Source organism: Lissotriton helveticus, chromosome 10 (genome assembly GCF_964261635.1).
Source record: "Lissotriton helveticus chromosome 10, aLisHel1.1, whole genome shotgun sequence".
NCBI classification, from domain to species: domain Eukaryota; kingdom Metazoa; phylum Chordata; class Amphibia; order Caudata; family Salamandridae; genus Lissotriton; species Lissotriton helveticus.
Window position 1 is genome coordinate 869647179 of NC_136071.1, and position 18291 is coordinate 869665469.

The 18291-nt window shown below is 42.4% G+C and overlaps 1 protein-coding gene across 1 annotated transcript in view; it reads right to left on the reverse strand.

The window, feature by feature from the left end:
* DNAH11 (dynein axonemal heavy chain 11) overlaps positions 1-18291 on the reverse strand; it is a 3642058-nt gene that overhangs the window by 3039286 nt on the left and 584481 nt on the right. Inside the window, exon 8 of the mRNA XM_078663510.1 lies at positions 15374-15541. Coding sequence (XP_078519636.1) covers positions 15374-15541 — 168 coding nt within the window. The remainder of the gene's footprint in view (positions 1-15373; positions 15542-18291) is intronic.

Genomic DNA, 18291 nt, shown 5'->3' on the forward strand with positions numbered 1-18291 from the left:
CACCAGCTAGTGGGGAGGGAACAAGCAGGAGGTCAGCACAGGACGTGCAGAGGTGAAGCCCAGAATAAGGTGGTGAAAAATGTATTGCACATTTTAAGCACGGCTGGGCGTGCGGACCAACTCAGGACTGGTGTCCTCTACCAGGCCTGGGTGGGAATGAGCCCCCTGACGTGCTCAGCGTCGGACGGTGTGGTAGCCACAAAAGTATCTTGTTCACCCCGCAAGGGAAGATGTGCGGTAAGGAAAAGGGGGGTGGGTTGCGGTAGCAGCAAGCTGCATGCAGCGGCAATCAGCGGGAAGAGGCAGAGCACCGGAGAGGCGGCACAGCCTCTTCACTATATGAGACTATAGAGAAGGCACAAGGCGACTACAGGAGCTAGACGGTAATGAGGGGCCGAAGCCCAGTGGGAGTGGCCACACGCCTGCACACATTGAGCCATAGGTCAGCCAGGATAAGCAGGAGCTTACAGAGGGTGATTTGCCCTTGGACCTGATGGCAAGGCCATCCCTGGAGGACTGGGGCTGCCACAAGAGCCTGTGGCAGGCCCAGTCAGCTGAAAGAAGAAGCGTGGAGAGCCACAGCCCAGGCATGTGCAGACCCCTGAGGTGGGTGAGGACATAGGGCAGAGACCAGCTGGGCTTATACATGGCAAGGGGTGGACCTGAAAGCATGTAGAATGAAGCAGCTCTATCTCACAGAAGAGAGATAGGAGAGCCTATGTAGAGCCAGAGAGGTGGCCCTAGACCAGGTTGGTGCAGCCTGATGGGTGACGAAGCAGTAATGGCGTAAAGTGAGGCTGGAAGTCAGTTATCTATGCTGACAGTGCGCACAATGGCTCCTGGATGTTGGCCTGAAGATGTGGGGGGGCTCTGTGGTGGCCGTCCCTACGCCACGGTCTCGGACAAGTGGCAATAACCTGGAGGGATATTCTATTTTCAATAGAGACATGCCCGAAAGAGTGGCACAGTTGCAAGTTGGGCAGTGTGTGAAGAGGGTGGTGGAGAGGATGAGTTGGATTTGGATTATGATGAAGGCATGAGTGGGAGGAATGTGAGGTGCGTGATGAAGTAAGGGTGCCAGAGACACAAAAACCAGGGAGAAGTAAGGCACACCGGTCAAAAGCAGGCCCAGGCAACTGGCGTACATCGCAAGGACAGACGGGATGTTGACAAATTACCTTCAGGTAATAAAGATTGATGGTCAGTGAAGGAAACAAAGGAAAGGGGGACTGGAGCAAATACCTGTAAGTCAGTGGGTGTCATGGATAAGGTCATTGAGGCAGTGGGGGTGAAATTGAAAGACATGAAAAGACATGGCGAGGGTGTGGGATACACCCAAGGAGGTGGTGTGTGACAAGATCAGGGAAGGTAAAGGGGTTCAGATAGATGGCAGGAAATGGACAGAGGATGACTAGATATATAAGAGAACGCGTCCTTTCATGGGTTTAGCAATGTTCCTGATATCTGATAAAATGAACAATAAGATATGGAAATAGGAGTATGTGGATTTTTTCTAGTTATTATTCAGAGACATTCAGGTTAAGGAAAGATCCAAGAAAGAAGAGTGGGAACTGAAGAGGAGATCTAGGGTGCCCCTTAATATGGAAAGTTGTTGTCTGCCTTTTTAATTTACACCAGCACTTTCACAATAAACATGGTACAGGGCTATTGCACTTTTCAAGAATATGGAAATTATTAGGAAAGAGCAAATGCATTTTGGGGGCTATGCATGGCTCAGCCAGGAGGAGGAATTCATGGATAGGGTGAGTATTAAACCAGACAAGCCATGGGGGCAGGTAGATTCCAAATTCTGGATGCTGTGAATGTCATCTACACAGTCCACGACTTCTTCGTATACGGCTAGGGGCCTTCCGATCACATATTGTTATGTTATGTTATGGGGTATTTGTATAGCGCACAGCTACTCAGAAGAGTTTCCCGGCGCTGATGCACCAGTAGACCCCTGAGTGAAAAAGATGTGGATGGACTGCACAGAAAAAACTGCTATTATTGATAGAACAGCCAGGTCTTTAATTGGCGCCTGAAATTAAGAAGCTCATGCTCTTGTCTAAGGCTGAGTGGAATGGAGTTCCATATTTTCCCTACTACTACCTGAAAGGATCTGCCACCCTTTCTGATCAGAGAAAATCTTGGTATCACCAGCAGATGTTGTGTCGATGATCTCAACGACCTCACTGGGCAATACAGTATGACCCTCTGTCGAATGTACTGTGCTCCACTATTATGTAGGGCCTTAAATACCAGCACAAGGGCCTTGAAGAGTATCCTATTTTTCATTGGGAGCCAGTGGAGAGTTTTCAGATGGCTCGTCATAGGTGTTCTAGGTCCTCCCAGCATAATAGCTCTTGCGGCTGCATGTTGGCTCACCTGAAGACGGTTAAGTAGGTAATTAGGGATTCCCAAATACAAAACATTGGCGTAATCCCACCTGGATAAAATGAGGGCTTGGACCATGGTCTGCGTATGGGCCAGAGGGAGCAAAGGAAGGAAATTTCGCATCTTCTTCAATAATCCGAAACACGTACCTACCATGGATTGCACCTGTGCTTTCCAGCCTGACTCCCAGATTAATAACCACAGTAACTGGGCATGCAGGAGGTGTCTGATTCTGGGGCCACCAATTTCGCCATTTATCTTCGGGTGCAGGTCCAAAGAACATTATTTCCATTTTGGCTGAATTGAACGATAATTGGTTCTGATGCAACCAATCAAATACCTTAGTAAGGCATAAGAGGATTGCATGCTTATTTAGCTGCTCATCTTTGTCAGCCGTAAACAGCAGCTGTGAATCATCGGCATAAGTTATAATTGTTGCTCCATATTCCTCCACCAGGGGTGCCAGAGGGCCTATCTATATATTAAAAAGAGTGGGACTTAATACTGATCCCTGAGGCACCCCTACATTCGGTTGGGGAATATACGCCGAGAAAGGAGGCGACCACACCGTTTGTCGACGGTCCTCAAGAAAGGAAGAGAACCACCTAAAAAACGTACCCCCGATACCACACTCCCTCAATCTCTGTAAAAGCCTATCATGGGGTACGGTATCAAACGCCGCCAAGAGGTCTAGCAGTTTCAAAACTGCCTTGCCGCCTCTATCAAGTGAGGCTCTTATACTTTCTGTTATCTCCAGTAGAGCCGTTTCCATGCTGTAATTAGTTCTAAAACCCGATTGACTGGGATGAAGAGCATTAGAAGATTCAATAAAATCCGTAAGGATCGAATTCACATACTTTTCCAGTTTTAGCAAAAAATGGAAGCAAAGTTATAGGCCTATAGTTACTTAACACTGTGGGTTCTGCTGAAGGTTTTTTTAATAGAGGGAGGATCTTACCCTGTTTCCAGCTCCCGGGATCCCCGCCCTCTGACAGAGACATATACAAAACTTGATTTGCCGCACGGTTCAGAACCTCCGCCACTGACGCCATTATCGTTGCGGGACACGAGTCCGATGGTGACCGCGATTTCAGTGCTTTCATAATACTAAGGGAGGTCTTCATGAGAATGGGAGGGAAATCCGCCAGTATTTCCTTTCTTAGGACAATGGTCCGTGCTTGCGCCATATCATGGTTTGAATCAGTGGGCTTCACAAATGAGTCTTGTATCAATTTTATTTTTTTAAAGAACAATTTCGCCACCTGATTCGTCCATTCGAGTGAGGGAATAAAAGGGCTCTTAGTGACATTAGGAGAGACAAAGTCCTTCAAAATTTTGAATAGTTTCCTGCTTCTATTTCTGGCTGACTCAATTCTATTGGTCAGAAAACTCGTTTTCTCCTCCCTAACTTTGGCGTAATGTTCTTTGTTCTTTAAGTGCCAGTTTATATATATTCTTCTTTATAGGGTCAAAATCTTTCCTCCATGATCGTTTGAGACTTTTGAACGTCTTTTTACTATCTCTCAGTGTCCCTGAAAACCATGGGCCGAATTTTTCCCTTTATCCGCGATACGCAACTTGGGGGGAGCAAGCTGTAATGCCCATTTTTGGAGCCAATTCTCCAGAGCAAACAACCCCTCCGCCAGGGAGCCCTTCACATGGATAGGATGAAGAATCAATATTTCAGCCAAAGAATCCAACGTTATCTGTTTAAAGGATCTATATTCAGTGGCCCGAGATAAAGGCTTCAACTATGCCCTCTGGACTCTTTTTAATCTAAAAGTCATCATAAAGTGGTCAGACCATACCATAGGGGTAGGGTCATCGAGTTCAATAATGCACGTGGCGAAAATCTGGTCTAGAGTGTGACCCTTTTCATGGGTGGGGGATGTCACACAACGGATCAGATTGAGAATCTCCAGGGACCCATACAGACCCTTGTCTGTGGGTCCTCCTTTTGATCTAAATGAATGTTAAAATCACCAAGAACAAGACATTGGCTGTACCTAGTTGTGATGGGTGCTAAAGCATGGCAAAAAGCGCCCAGAAGGCCCCGGCGGTCGATAAATAATCACCTCCGCTACCGACTGGTTCGCTGAGATCTCTAAATGAAAGCCCAGATATCCTCCATGCCTGTGATGGAGATGGTCGTACAGGTCCATCGTATTGACCCTTTCAGCCCTTCCCACTCAGCAGGAGGCAAGGTATTGCCAAAACCAACAGAACCCAACGTTGTTGTGTTTTGGAATTTCAACAGCGGTTTCTGCTCTAGACAGCCATGCAAGTTAAAGGACCAGTGTTCAAAATATGGGCGAAGACAACCCATTACTTACTGGTAAGCACTTCAGCACAATAGAGGGCAACAAAAGGGAGGGGGCATCAGGGTCCGGCTGGGCTAAAGGGCTCCTACACCCACTAAGGTCGAGGGTTTGCTCCCATGGCTCGTGTTTACAGGGAGGAAGCTTTGACATTGAAATGGGGGTTCAGGGAAGGTTTCTGGGTTGGTTACCAGAGCCCTAGAAGGCTTTGGTGGGTGGACAATTTATGATCAGCAAAGGAAGCTCTGGAGGTGGTGGCAGTAAAATTGCAAAAGGAAATTGAGGAGGAGAGAATTTTAGGCCAGTTCTTCGATTTCCCCTTAGCAGACTTGATCATATTCCCAGTGGGGGTGGTGCCTGAGAAAGTTGATGGGGAGTTTAAAATGACACACCATTTATTGTGGTTAGAGGGAGTTTCATTGAAGGATTTCATAGCAGTGGGAGACACTAAAGTTGTATATGCATCAGAGGATGATGGTATACAATTGGTGAGGAAATGTGGATGGTGGCAGAGCTAGCAAAATGTGATATCAAATCTGCTTTTTCACTGCTGCCCATACACCTGGAAGATTTTCCATTGTTAGCTTTGAAATTTGGAGGTGCCATCTACGTGGACACGATTTTGCCCATGGGCTATGCAATTTCGTGTGCCTTGTTTGAGGCTTTCAGCACCGTTTTCTGTGAGTGTTTACTAGGAGGAGGGGGCACCATGAGGAGTCCCAATACTTGGATGATTTCCAGTTTGTCAGCAAGAAGGACTCAGATGATTGTCAGAGGGCCCTGAGGCAATTTGAGCTGTTAGCAGTGGACCTGGGATTTCCACAGGCTCCGGAAAAGACAGAAGACCCTAGTACGGTGTTGACATTTTTGGATATTGAGCTGGACATATACTTGTTGGTGGCAAAGATGCCTCTGCGAAAGCTCAGGAGATTCAACATTTTCGATAAAGGTGATCATTGAAAGGAGAATTGAGTTGAGGGATGTGCAGAAGTTGTTGGATTTCTTGAATTTCGCATGCAGAGTAGTGAGGGGTGGATGGACGTTTTGCAGAAGATTCGGCATGGCTGTGTGAGGGGCAATTCTACGCCACCACAGAGATGTATTTCTTTGCTGATGAGAGCTGATCTCTGTATCTGGAAGACCTTTTTGTGTGACTTTAACAGGGTTTCAATGATGGTTCTGGAAGTGAAAATAGTTTGCCAGGTACAGATTTTTTCCAGAAGGGGAGGGGGCACATAACATTGGTCGTTTCTGGGACGGAGGGTGGTGTGCAGAGAGGTGACTGCCACACTGGTTGAAGCTTTCTGGAATTTTGTCCAGTGTCAGTAGTATTGAAAGTGTGCGGAGGTGAGTTGGCAAACATGACAGTGATGTTCACTGTGGACAACATGATGGTGGTTGACTTGATGAACCGACAAAGTGCGAGGAATCTCAGAGTTCTGCGATTGTTGAGACAGTTATGCTCCCCTGTTTGTAATTACACTTTATTTTCAGGGCTAAACATGTGCCAGATGTGAACAATGAGTAGACTAATTATCTTGTTCACAGTGGCACCGATTCTTCAGATTGGCACCAGGAGAAGGGGACAGCAAGATGCCATAAACTGCAGTTCATTGGGGCTGCAGTAGCGCTGCACCATCAATGTCCCTCTCCCGCCTCAATGTCGCTCTCCTGAGAGGCGGGAGAGGGACATTGACGGTGCGGCGCTACTGCAGCCCTAATGAACTGAATCACGGCGGTGCTGGTCATCCTGCGCGAACTCATGGAATCTTATGAGCGCATTTCAAGCCCTTGTATAGACCAGTAATACGGCGGATTTTTCCTTGAACCCAGAACTTGCATGACATTTTATGAACACTTCTAAGCCTGTGTTCAGTACCAATAATTAGGCTGAAATCTGAAGACTGGATGCCACCACCGCACAGACTGTGACACTCTGCACAGCTTGGCGGGTTGTGACCAGACCACACACAGGTTGCCACCCCTTACCCATCCTAGTCCTGATGAAGACCCGCAAGGCTGAGGCTGGAAACCACCCACATGGCCAAAAGTCAAGTCAAAATGTTTACGCCCCATAATAGGCCTGGACCCCAGATACGTCCCCATCGTGCCACACAAGAATAATACTCTATATGAATTGTGAATTGTTTAATTAATGGAACATATTCAACTGTGTTTGTGGCCAGACCCAGTAGGAAGGTGATTTTTAACCAGTCCGCAATATTGAATTGAAAAAGTTTCAACTGTCACCTCATTTAATTCCTTTCACCACCACTCTTCACTTGAGTACCCTTCCTTGATGCACGTTCCCCCTGGAGCAACCTCTATTTTTAACTGAAAAAATTCCTGACGTCTGGTCGCCAATTAACATTAAAATAAATGCATGTCGGACGAGGTCTCATTGTGTTGCCCTTTTTTCCTATAATTTGTGAACAAATGTATTGAGTACTGTGAGCTTAGGAATCAGTTCCCTGAATCTCACAAATGTATTGACATGCCTATAAGGAACCTTTGATTTAGACGTAGTCAGAATTAGGTTTAGGACCACTGTTTTTTGTACCCATGGATGGTGCGTAGCTGGTGGCGTGCATGAATGGTACTTGGCTGGCGGTGTGCATGGATGGTGCGGCTGGGGGTGTGCATGGACTGGAGCTTGGCTGGCGGTGTGGCTTTCGTGGATACCCCAGTGTTTTATCACGCAAAGGCGTCAGACATGCCAATCCATTTAGAGCAGTTTTTTTTAACTGCTCCGCATGTAGTGGCTTATCTGACGCCTTTACGTGATACCGGCGGGGGAGCTTACTATGGACTCCTCCAGTTGCTGCATAGGGTGACCTGTCATTAAACACAAACGTTATGTCAATCGACTTGAATCTTTGACAACAGCTACAAAATATTGAATGCCCAATGCTTGGACTGGATCATTTATTGGAATCAGGAAATATATATCTGGAATACGTTGGAGGGCTGAACATCTCCCAATTATACAATTGGGCATTTTTGACCTTTTAAGATTTTCTTGGTAGAACCTTGTGTGACGATTTTGCCTTGAAAAAGTCCAAAGAGTCAAAACTCGTGTTGGCTTTTTTTTTGCCGGAAGTGTTGTTCCACAGAATAAATCAACTGTGAAAACTTGGAACAGATACTGTACTTTACTATTTTCTGCGAAGAAATCTCTGCATGTTCCTGTAGAAGGACATATGATCTATACTAGATATGTGCTTGTGTTTATCAATATCCAATACTGTTGTGGATTAAACAACTGCTCAAGAGGGCGGTGGATGCAGCTCCATTAAATGTTTGTATGATTTAAATGAGCTTTTCTAATGTACAGGGGCTACCTTTGGTAGTTGGGTACCCGAACTGCAAGTGCACCTCTATATGTGTACAAATTTTACTAGAATTGTTCTCACTGACAATTTGACCTGGGTTTAAATATTAGTACTAGGTGCAGTAATTTTCCCATTTGGAGCCGCTACTACCGCACTTTTCCTTGCAAACCTTACATTTAGCTCAGAAAAGAGAAAAATCACATTTTCCTCACATTTCTGTGTGGGAAAGTTGGAGGATCAGCGGGCTGGTACAAATTTTCTATCACCCAACATTCTCCGAGGTCTCCCAACAAAAATACTACCTCAACTTTGTGGGTGGGCCAAGTGCCCGGGAAACGGGAGTGCCCAAAACTTATTGTGGTGACATCATAATGAGCTATCATAAAACAACCTAGTTTTGCAGGGGGGCATCTGTATTTTATGTTCCGGGCTCAGCGCCTTCTAGGGAAACCTACCAAACCCATACATTTCTGAAAACTAGACACCCAGGGGAGTTCAGGGAGGTGTGCCTTGCATGGATCCACCAACGTTTTCTAACCCAGAATCCCCAGCAAACCTCAAATGCAGCTACTTTATAAAAATAGAAAATATTTATATCTTTAATATGACAACAAAATGACAAAATTCCAATGTAGGAAACTGGAGATATGAATTTCTAATGATTTGACACTATAGCGGTGTGGGTGAGGACTTGTGTTTAAAAGTACGCCTTTCCGCAAAGTGAATTAACATTTTAAATATCCTCTGAATTGTCTTAGATCAAAAAAAGAGTTTGGGATTTTTGGAATTTGGACTAAACTGATTTTTATTCCAATGTTTTGATTTTTCCAAAACTTTTCTAAGTCTAATTGCTAGTTGTTGTGACCCAAAACTAGGGATACCATGGAATTTGACCTAGCTAAACGGCCTAAACTCAAGATGGTTGAGCTTAGAATATTGTCTTAGGCTAAGGGGCTACCTGCATCCATCAACATTAGGGAGGCAGGGTTCATTAAGACCCTGAAGGCCTGGGGAAGGGTAGCTGCAGAGATTTGCGGAGAAGGACGACTCTCCCTGTATCATCCAGGAGAGTGAGGATGATGCCGCCTCCAATGCTTCCAGTAGTAGGTACATAAGTCCACCAGTAATAAAGTGTGGACTCCCTAAAAGCTACAGGTTAACAGAGCTCACCTGGACCATCAACACCAAGAATTCCTTGCCTGCAATGCTACCAGTGTATTTGCAAGGGTTGTGTTCAGGTGCATTATGAGAATTGTGGTACCAACCTTTCAAGGACCATCTTGGAGATTATAGACCCTTGGACTGTGTTTTGGACACTTTGAACCCTCAAGAGGAACTTCAGTAAGAAGATCCAGAAACTTGGAGAAGTTTGGAGCAACTTTGGAAAAAAGTTCCATAAGGTGACTGACTCATCTGTGAGAGCCAAGCCAGCCATCTTAAACCGTGAGCCGACCTGACATGCTGGTTCGTCCCGCTTAAAAGCACCGGAGGTCTGACTTCCAGAGTTTGACAGGGAGCTCCCTAAAAAGAAAGCTGGTGAACCCTCACCGAATCCAGACTGATGAGAAGCATTGAGGGACCCCAGCAGGTAAAGCTCCAGAAAGGTTTCTAAGTCCAAAGGTAAACTTTTGACCAAGGCCTACCGCGAATCGTATCCTACGCGCTCAGACTGAAACTATGACTTTGTCTCTGTCAAGGTCGATAAGATGTCCCAGAGTGGCGCTCTAGGTTTCTAAGTGTTATATAGTGTTAAATCTTTAAAAATTCATATCTCCAGTTCCTTACACTGGATTTTTGTTGTTTTGTGTGTCATTTTAAATATAAAATGTAAAAGTTTTATAAATTGGTGTGGGATTTTTATTGTGTTGTGTCTTAATTAATTACTGAACTGGTGTTTTGAAATGCTTTATATACCTGTCTCCTAAGTTAAACCTGCCTGCTCACAACCAAGCTACCCAGGGTTGAGCATGGGAATAATTTACTAAGACCTATTCTGAGCCCTAGATTGTTTTGGTGGCCCTATTGCCAGTGGTAAATGCATATTCACCACTAATAATAAACCACTTTCCGTTTGCACAATTTTCTTTTCATATGTTTTTAGGCTGCCATTGCTTTGGGCACCTACACAAGGGTGGTATAATTTTTATTGGGAGACCGAGGGGAATGCTGGGTGGTAGGAAATTTGTGTCGGACGGTGATCCCAGACAGAAATATGAGGAAAATTGGATTTTTTTAGCTACATATTATGTTTTTAGGGGATTCTGAGTAAGAAAATATTTGAGGATCCACACATGCTACATCTACCTGGATGTCTAGTTTTCAGAAATGTTTCGGTATGGCAGGCTTCCTTTGATGGCCGCCGAGCCTAGGACCAAAATTGCAGGTGACTGCCTTGAAAAACAGGTTGTCTAGTGATCATTTTGATGTTTCCACTATATGTTTTTGGCCCTTGCTTGGTGCAGGCACTTGGCCTACCCACAAAAGTGAAGTACCATTTTTATTGGGAGACTTGGGGGACTGCTGGGTGCAAAGAAGTTTGTGGCTCCCCTCAGATTTCCAAATTCTGGGAAACAGAACCTGGTCAGAGCTACACAAGTCACCCCATCCTGTATTCCTCTGTTTAAAAAATTTACAGGTTTGCTAGGTTTCCCTAGGTGCCGGCTGAGCTAGGCCCAAAAGCCACACTTAGGCATATTGCATAGAATGGGTCAGTATTCAGTGGAAAAATGGGATGTGGCCATGTTACGTTTTGGGACGTTTCCTATCGAAGGCACTAGGCCTTCCCTCACAAGTGAGGTAATATTTTAATTGAGAGACTTGAGCATATGCTAGATGGAAGGAAGTTTGTGGCTCCCCTCAAATTTCCAGATTCTGGGTAACAGAACCTGGTGAGAGCCACTCAAGTCACCCCATACTGGATTCCCCTGCGTGTTTATTTTTTAAAATGTTCAGGTTTGCTTTGCTAGGGTTCCCTTGTTGCCAGCTGAGCTAAGGCCCAAAATCTACAGCTAGGCACATTGCAAAAAAAAGGGTCAGTATTCAGTGGAAAAATGTGATTTGTCCACTTTGCATTTGGGCCGTTTCCTGTTGTCGGCACTACGCCTACCCACACAACTGAGGTACCATTTATATCCGAGACTTATGGAAACACAGAATAGTAGAACAAGCGTTAGTACCAATTGTCTTTCTCTGCATTTGTGCCTTCCAAATGTAATACAGTGTGTTAAAAAAGTAATTTTGAAAAATGCCCTCTAATTTACATGCTAGTATGGATACCCACAAATTAAGAGATGTGCAAATAACCACTGCTTTAAATTCCATACGTTGTTCCCATTTCGGAAATACATTGGTTTCCTTGATACCTATTTTTCGCTCTTTATATTTTACCAAATGAATTGCTGTATACCCGGTACACAATGAGGAAATCTGCTCTAGTTAGCAGAAGTTACAGGTGAAAACGTAAGCACAAATGGTGTTTTTTCTCATCTCAATTTCATTATTGTTTTATTTCTAAACTTACTTTCTTTAGGAAAGCCTTGAAGGCTATACAATGACCCCATAATGAATTCAGAACTTTGTCTACTTTACCGAAATGTATAGATTTCCTGGATCCACCATTGGGGTCATACCCATTTCTACCACTAACTGGAAAGAGGTTTTAAAAGCACAAAAATAGGAAAAATGAGCTATATCCCAGTAAAATACCAAACCTGTGTAGAAAAATGTGGTTTTCTGACAAATCTGCCTGTTCCCGAGAGCTGGGAAGATGGTGATTTCAGCACCACAAACCCTTTGTTGATAACATTTGCAGGGGAAAAAAACAGATGGATTCTTCTGTAGCACAGTTTCCCCATTTGTCCCAAATAACCCACATTTTAGCAGTATTTTGGCTAATTTGTCGTTCCCTTCCTGGGGAATTGCAAGCCCTGGTTACCTGTAGAATCCCCAGGATGATGGGAAAAAAAACACAAATTTTGCATGGATACCTTATGTGGAAAAAAGTTATGGGGGGCCTATGTGTGAACTACCCTAATTGGTGGGGATTTCGCAGAGTAGGGTTGAAAGATGTTTGATGTTATGTTAATTTTTTTTAGGGTTGATTAACTGTTGTGCAAACCAGTCCAAATAAAATGGCCTTTTAAGTTCCATGGTGGTATGGCATGCAATTATTTCACGATTGGCACTTTCAGCTTAGAATGTGTTACTTTTTGTTACGGCAGGGCACTAGGTTTGGTCAAGAGTAAAAGGCATTGATGTTGAAATTTCCAGAAATGGCTTCCTTTGCACCTCTGTATTGTATGTCTTTGTAGAATGGAATTGCAGCTGGTTGGGACTTGGTTTGGATGTAAATTAGAATATTTAACATCAACGATTAGGAAAAAGCTACGATAATGACCAGTACAACGCTAGCTTTGTATTATTACATTTGATATTTCAATACCAGTGCTTGAATTTAATATGCATTGTGTCATTATGTGTACGAGCCTTCAGGTACACCTTTAGTTCAAATCACCATTTTCCTGCTCCATATCTGCCTCTTCCATAACTCTGTTACTGTTAACTATGTTGTAGCACGGCAAGACAATTTGTTAAATATCACTTGTGACGTGACATGGAAATTAATGTATCAAAAGTCAGTGGAAGAGAAAAGTGTCAATATGGCATATCCTGGAGAATCTCTTCTGTAAGCTCCTCGAGAGGTGATGGGTGGAGCAAGCATCTGAAGGTATTTATCTGTTGTTTGGCTGTATTGGCGAGAGGGTAGACTGAAGTGGTGTCTTGTGTTATCACTTCAAGTATGTGCTCCCTTGGCTGAAAGGAGGAGTGATAAGTCATTTAGATTAAGTAACTCTTTTCTGTGCTGCATTGTTAAGTGGATACAATACTATACCCAACCTCAATTACAGTAAGTGATGAATGGATGTTTGGTCAAGTATTAGTGACCTTGTTTTCTGGCTTCACAGTGAAATCTGAAGGTAAGTTGTATCAGCATTGAAATGTGTAATATTGGTGAAGGGATAGAAGAGATCTGTATCCTGCATACCATTATGAAAGAGTATTTTAGTGCTTTGATATACTCTAAATGCCTCCCGAGCTTTAAATGACACCGATTTAACGTATAGCGACTAAGACTTTATTTTTAACATCAGAGGAGCATTGTGGGTAGTGCACCTAAACGATAAATTTCAAACGTAGGGAAACTTTAGGAAGTATCATGAAAGCTAGTTAAGTGCCACTATCAAATCAATAAAAGAAAAAGGAAGGATAATATGCCTCCAAGAGCCTCCCCATGCTAGCACTTTTTGCAGCAAATGTTGAAACTGTAGGAGAATCAAAAAAGGTCATATCCACAACCAGAGTACTGCAGGTTCAATTTAAATAGCAATTACTCCCTAAAGCTCTGTGAATAGCAACCCCACCCCACCTACAATATCATCCAAGAGTGACTACATCCGAAATCAGGGCAAAAAGTAATGTTAATAGGGCCAATCGAAAAGGCTATCCTAAACAAATATAAAAAATATTATAGTTATACTAATACTATGAATAATAATTGGTAATACTACTACAACTAATATTATTGCAGATACCAGATAACGATTGAAAGACTCAGGGCCAGATGTAGGAAGGCAAATACCGGTCGGTAACGGTGGATTTCGGCCGTTACCGACCAGTATTTGGACTTTGGGATGTAGGGGCATGTTAAAATACAGATTCAGTAATTTTACCGAATCGGTAAAATACCGAATCTGTATCATTACCGAATCTGTATTTTGACATGTAGGTAGCACTTTAATCAGTGCTACAGGGGTTTAAGAATTGTTAATTTACCACCAAGTAGAAGTTGGTGGTAAATAATGAAAACCCTTTAAAAAGCATTTCTTTTGCTTTTCAAACACTGCCATGTTGCAGACATACATGCCCTACGGACATGTATGTCTGCAACATGTGCACCCATGCACAATTGAGGGGTGCACCAGGGTGTCAAAGTGACACCCTGCCACCCTTAAATGTTTCCCCCAATTACCGAATCGGTATTTACCAATTCGGTAATTGACATTCATTCCTATGGGCCTCCAGGCACATAGGAATGAATGGCAATTACCGAATCGGTAAATACCGATTCGGTAATTACTGATTCATACCGATTCGGTAATCAAATCGGTAAAATTACCTACATCCAGATTGCCAGTTCTTCAATACCGAATATGAATTAATTGTTGACTGCTCCCCTTTTCATCTATTGTAATCTGAACCTGTGACTAATTGCTGCTACTAACTGCTGCTATAATACATTATAGATAATTGTTGCAAATGTTTTTCTTTTTGTACTCCCTGCTTTTACGGCTATATTAGCCGAAATAAAGTTGAGCTACAACTAAAATACCGAATCGGTATGATTCGGTATTTAAGAATCGGTAATCTGGGATTACCTACATCTGGCCCTTAGTTCTTTAATTGAATCAAATCATCTAACTTTCTTTTATGATAGGAATGTCCAGTTAACATTAAATATAGTGAATTTATACAAAGTTGGTCGTTACTTCACATACAGTTACACTGGGAGTCATATCATGGTCAGTACCTTTGTATTGCTTTCTTTTAATCATGAATTCGCAGGTAAGGAAGTATGTTTAATTTTTCGCATATACATGTTCAAGTCCATACACAATATATATATAAACATGCACAATTTATTTCAGTTCATTATTTATCATTGTAATAAATCTAATTTTAAATGTAAAATTCATTATTGTTAAACGATTATTAAAAATGTATATCACTTATAATTTAATTATATTTAATTCTGTTTTACTTAATGTAATTTTATACTACTCCTCTCTGATCTCTATAAACTCTCTACTCCTATACACAACCCATGACTGACCCTAAATATCACATACTACACATTACTCATTCTTATACCCTAAAACCCAGACAGCCCTATCAAAAATGTGTAAAAACGTAAAACCTTATAACTACATATGAGATTATGTTTTAAAATATTTAAAAATCAATATTATAATATTAACAGTTCAACTGGTAAGGAGCACGACTGAAGTGTGAGGCCCAAACGAATCCTCCACAAATACTACTGTTAAATTAAAAGAAATATTTTTTTCGATAATTGCAATTTAAGCAAAGTGACATGTATAAAGTATTTCTGTCGTAATAAGATTAATAGAATATTACATTTTCACAAATAAATCAGAAGATTGTTTTATATAGCTCATTATTACAAAAAGTGACATTTAACATAAGATGTATCGTATCTGACACAAAAGGACGGTAGTTTGTAATATTGGTGAATAAATGCTACATTACCTCGTTGTTGTAATCCAAAGGGTCATATTCGCTTTCCTTAAATACTTTACAGTTTTCACTGAACTCTTCATTCAGCCGGTTTATTTCCTGATTCAATAAATTGCCCTTATTTCCTCCGAAGTGAAGTTTTTCCAGTTTTTGAAAATCCAGAATAGTCACAAATATGTCCTAAGTCATTGACAAATATCAGGAAACTGAAATCAGTTTTACTCAAGCTATACCCCATAAAGAAAACATGCATACGACAGATAGTATCCTTTTAAAATCAAATATACACACACAAAACATGGCATGACAAAGTGTCTCACATTTTGCATTATTGAATTATAGAGGCACGCACCTCATACCAGACCGTCTTAAGGTTTTCTTGCGCCTCACTAAAGCTTACGTAGGTACATTTTCTCAAGAAGCACATTTGTATATTAACAAACATTGAATGCACTGTAACTGTGTTTCTTGGAGGATATTTGCAGGTTGGCTTAGATGTTTTGGTTTAGTCTTCTTTCTTATATATCGAGAACGTCTGTTTTATTGTTGGGAATCCAAATCCTGGTGGTATTTTTGCCTATATGCAAGTTGGCATCCTAATATTAATGCAACAATCAATATTTAGAAAATATACCAAACAAACACATTTTCAATATCAATGTGATTATTTGCACCAAACACTGCCTTGTTTGGTGATTTTGATGCAAACACTTATCCTCGGCTAATTTCGAATTTACATATAAATTCTCCCTTTGTTAGGGAGAAAACTGTAATTAATCTAATCTCAGAATATCATTTATTAGGTTGAATGTCAAAGTCAAAGTCAAAATCAACTTTATTTGGCTGATTAGAGCCACAAAAGTGCAGCATAAGACAGCAATTCAGTATAAAACATCATATAAATCTAATAGCAATTCATGTCTTAATTTGCCTAAAACCCATTAAAATATTCTACAAAAAAGGATAAAAACCACATTTATGACTGTAATGTTACATTGAGTGGGAATAGACAAACTACCAACTTATTCAGAGGGGTTAACTCTGAAGTCATCCTATTCCTATGTCTCATCGCCCCTATTGAGAAGTTTGCTACCCAGAACCAGATTATAGGTGAGCCTAACATTTGTAAGTAAACCAGGGCTGGCCTTACTTGCACAAAATGTTGGCCCCTTAACAGGGCAATAATGTACTTTTTGCGCAGGGGGTCATAGTGAGTGCAAAAGAACATAATATGTAAAGTGTCTTGCTCTGAGAAGTTGTCACATGTGCAAAAATTTGCTGAGTCCGGTTTAAAATAGCCTTTAGGAAAGACCAGTAACCAGTGAACCATGTCAATCGAAATCTTGTTAAAACACAAAGATTGTAAGCTTTGTTTATATATGTTAAATATGGTTGCATCTGCTGGCCCAGGATCAATATGACATACTTTCTCACCGAGGGCTTAATTCGTTCTTTCTCCTCCCTTAAACATTGACATCTAACAGCAGACTTAGTCAGGGGAGTAGGGAACAAAAACAAATCGGGGCATCCAAGGTTCTCAGTTTGGGTTTTAATGTATTGGAGCCATGGGATATTAAAGGTCTTCTCCGAGGCTACGCAATCCTTAATGATCAGTTGGTTTAGGTTTGGAGTTGGTTGAGCTCAAATTCTCAGCCAGCAGAGAAGTGAAGCAACTGCGATCATGTCTGAAATATAGCCCGCTCCCAACTTCTCGTGAAAAGTAAAAATTGGAGTGGATGCCGGGACAGAAAGAAGTTTGAGCATAAAATTATTTTCTGCTCCTTGTAATTCTTTCACATCCCTATAGCCCCAGATATCGCTGCCATAAGTGGTCATGGGGATGCACTTAGCATTATACACCTTTAAAATCGCAAGGAACGGTTTAGAGCCTATTCTTTTAGCGAAATCTAGGGTTGCCCCAGCTGCTCTAGCTAAGACATTCTTTTTAAGTGTGCAATGTGCACACCACGAGTGCTGATCATTAAAGAGTACCCCTAGGTATGAAAAGGTAGACACTTTGAATAGCTCAGCCCCGTTACAGTAGAATTTTGCACTTGCTGCCCTCCTAGAACCTATTGTCATAGCGTGTGATTTAAAAAAAATTTGTAATTAAATCCAAGGAATCCATAAAATCTATAAAACAATTTAAAAGCAGTTGCAGCCCCCTGGCGGTTCTGGACACTAGAACCGCGTTGTCAGCAAACAGGAGTGCTGGAATCATTTTGGTACCGGCTCTTGGTACATCTTTGCAGCAAGTTCTTAAGGATCTCCTAATTTATTAATATACAGGGTGAACAGCAGAGGGGCCAATATGCGTCCCTGCCGCACCCCCCTTTTTACTACCGAAGAGTCAGTCAGGCTGCCGTCTTCGTTGAAGCGTACTGCGGCCGTGGTGTTATCATGGGCATTGGCCAGGGAGGAGATCAGCTCCGCATCCAGACCCATTTCCTGAAGAACCAGCTACAGCTTGGACCGGTTAACAAGATCAAAAGCAGAGGAGAGTTCCAAGAAGGCCAAGTGCAGATCCTCCCCCCCTGGCGATAGTATACTTCCCTATCACCAGGTGAAGGTTAAGGCACTGGTCCTAAGTCCCCCTCCCCGGCCTAAAACTATACTGGAGGTCCGAAACAATGTTGGCGCTGTGAAGCCAGGCTGTCATGCGCTCCAGGACTACTTTCCCCATGATTTTTGCAGAGGAATCAAGAAGCAAAATGGGCCTATAGCATGTTGGGTCCTCCCTGACACCTTTTTTAAAAATGGGGTTGATCACCGCCTTTGCCCATGACAAGGGAAAACCAAACATACAGGCTGCATTAAAACATGTGTTAAAATAATGGCCCAAACTTTTGGATCTGCTTTATACAAGTCAGCCAGTACTCCATCGGGGCCGGGCGCTTTTCCCCCTGAAGTTGTGATGATAGCTTTGAGAA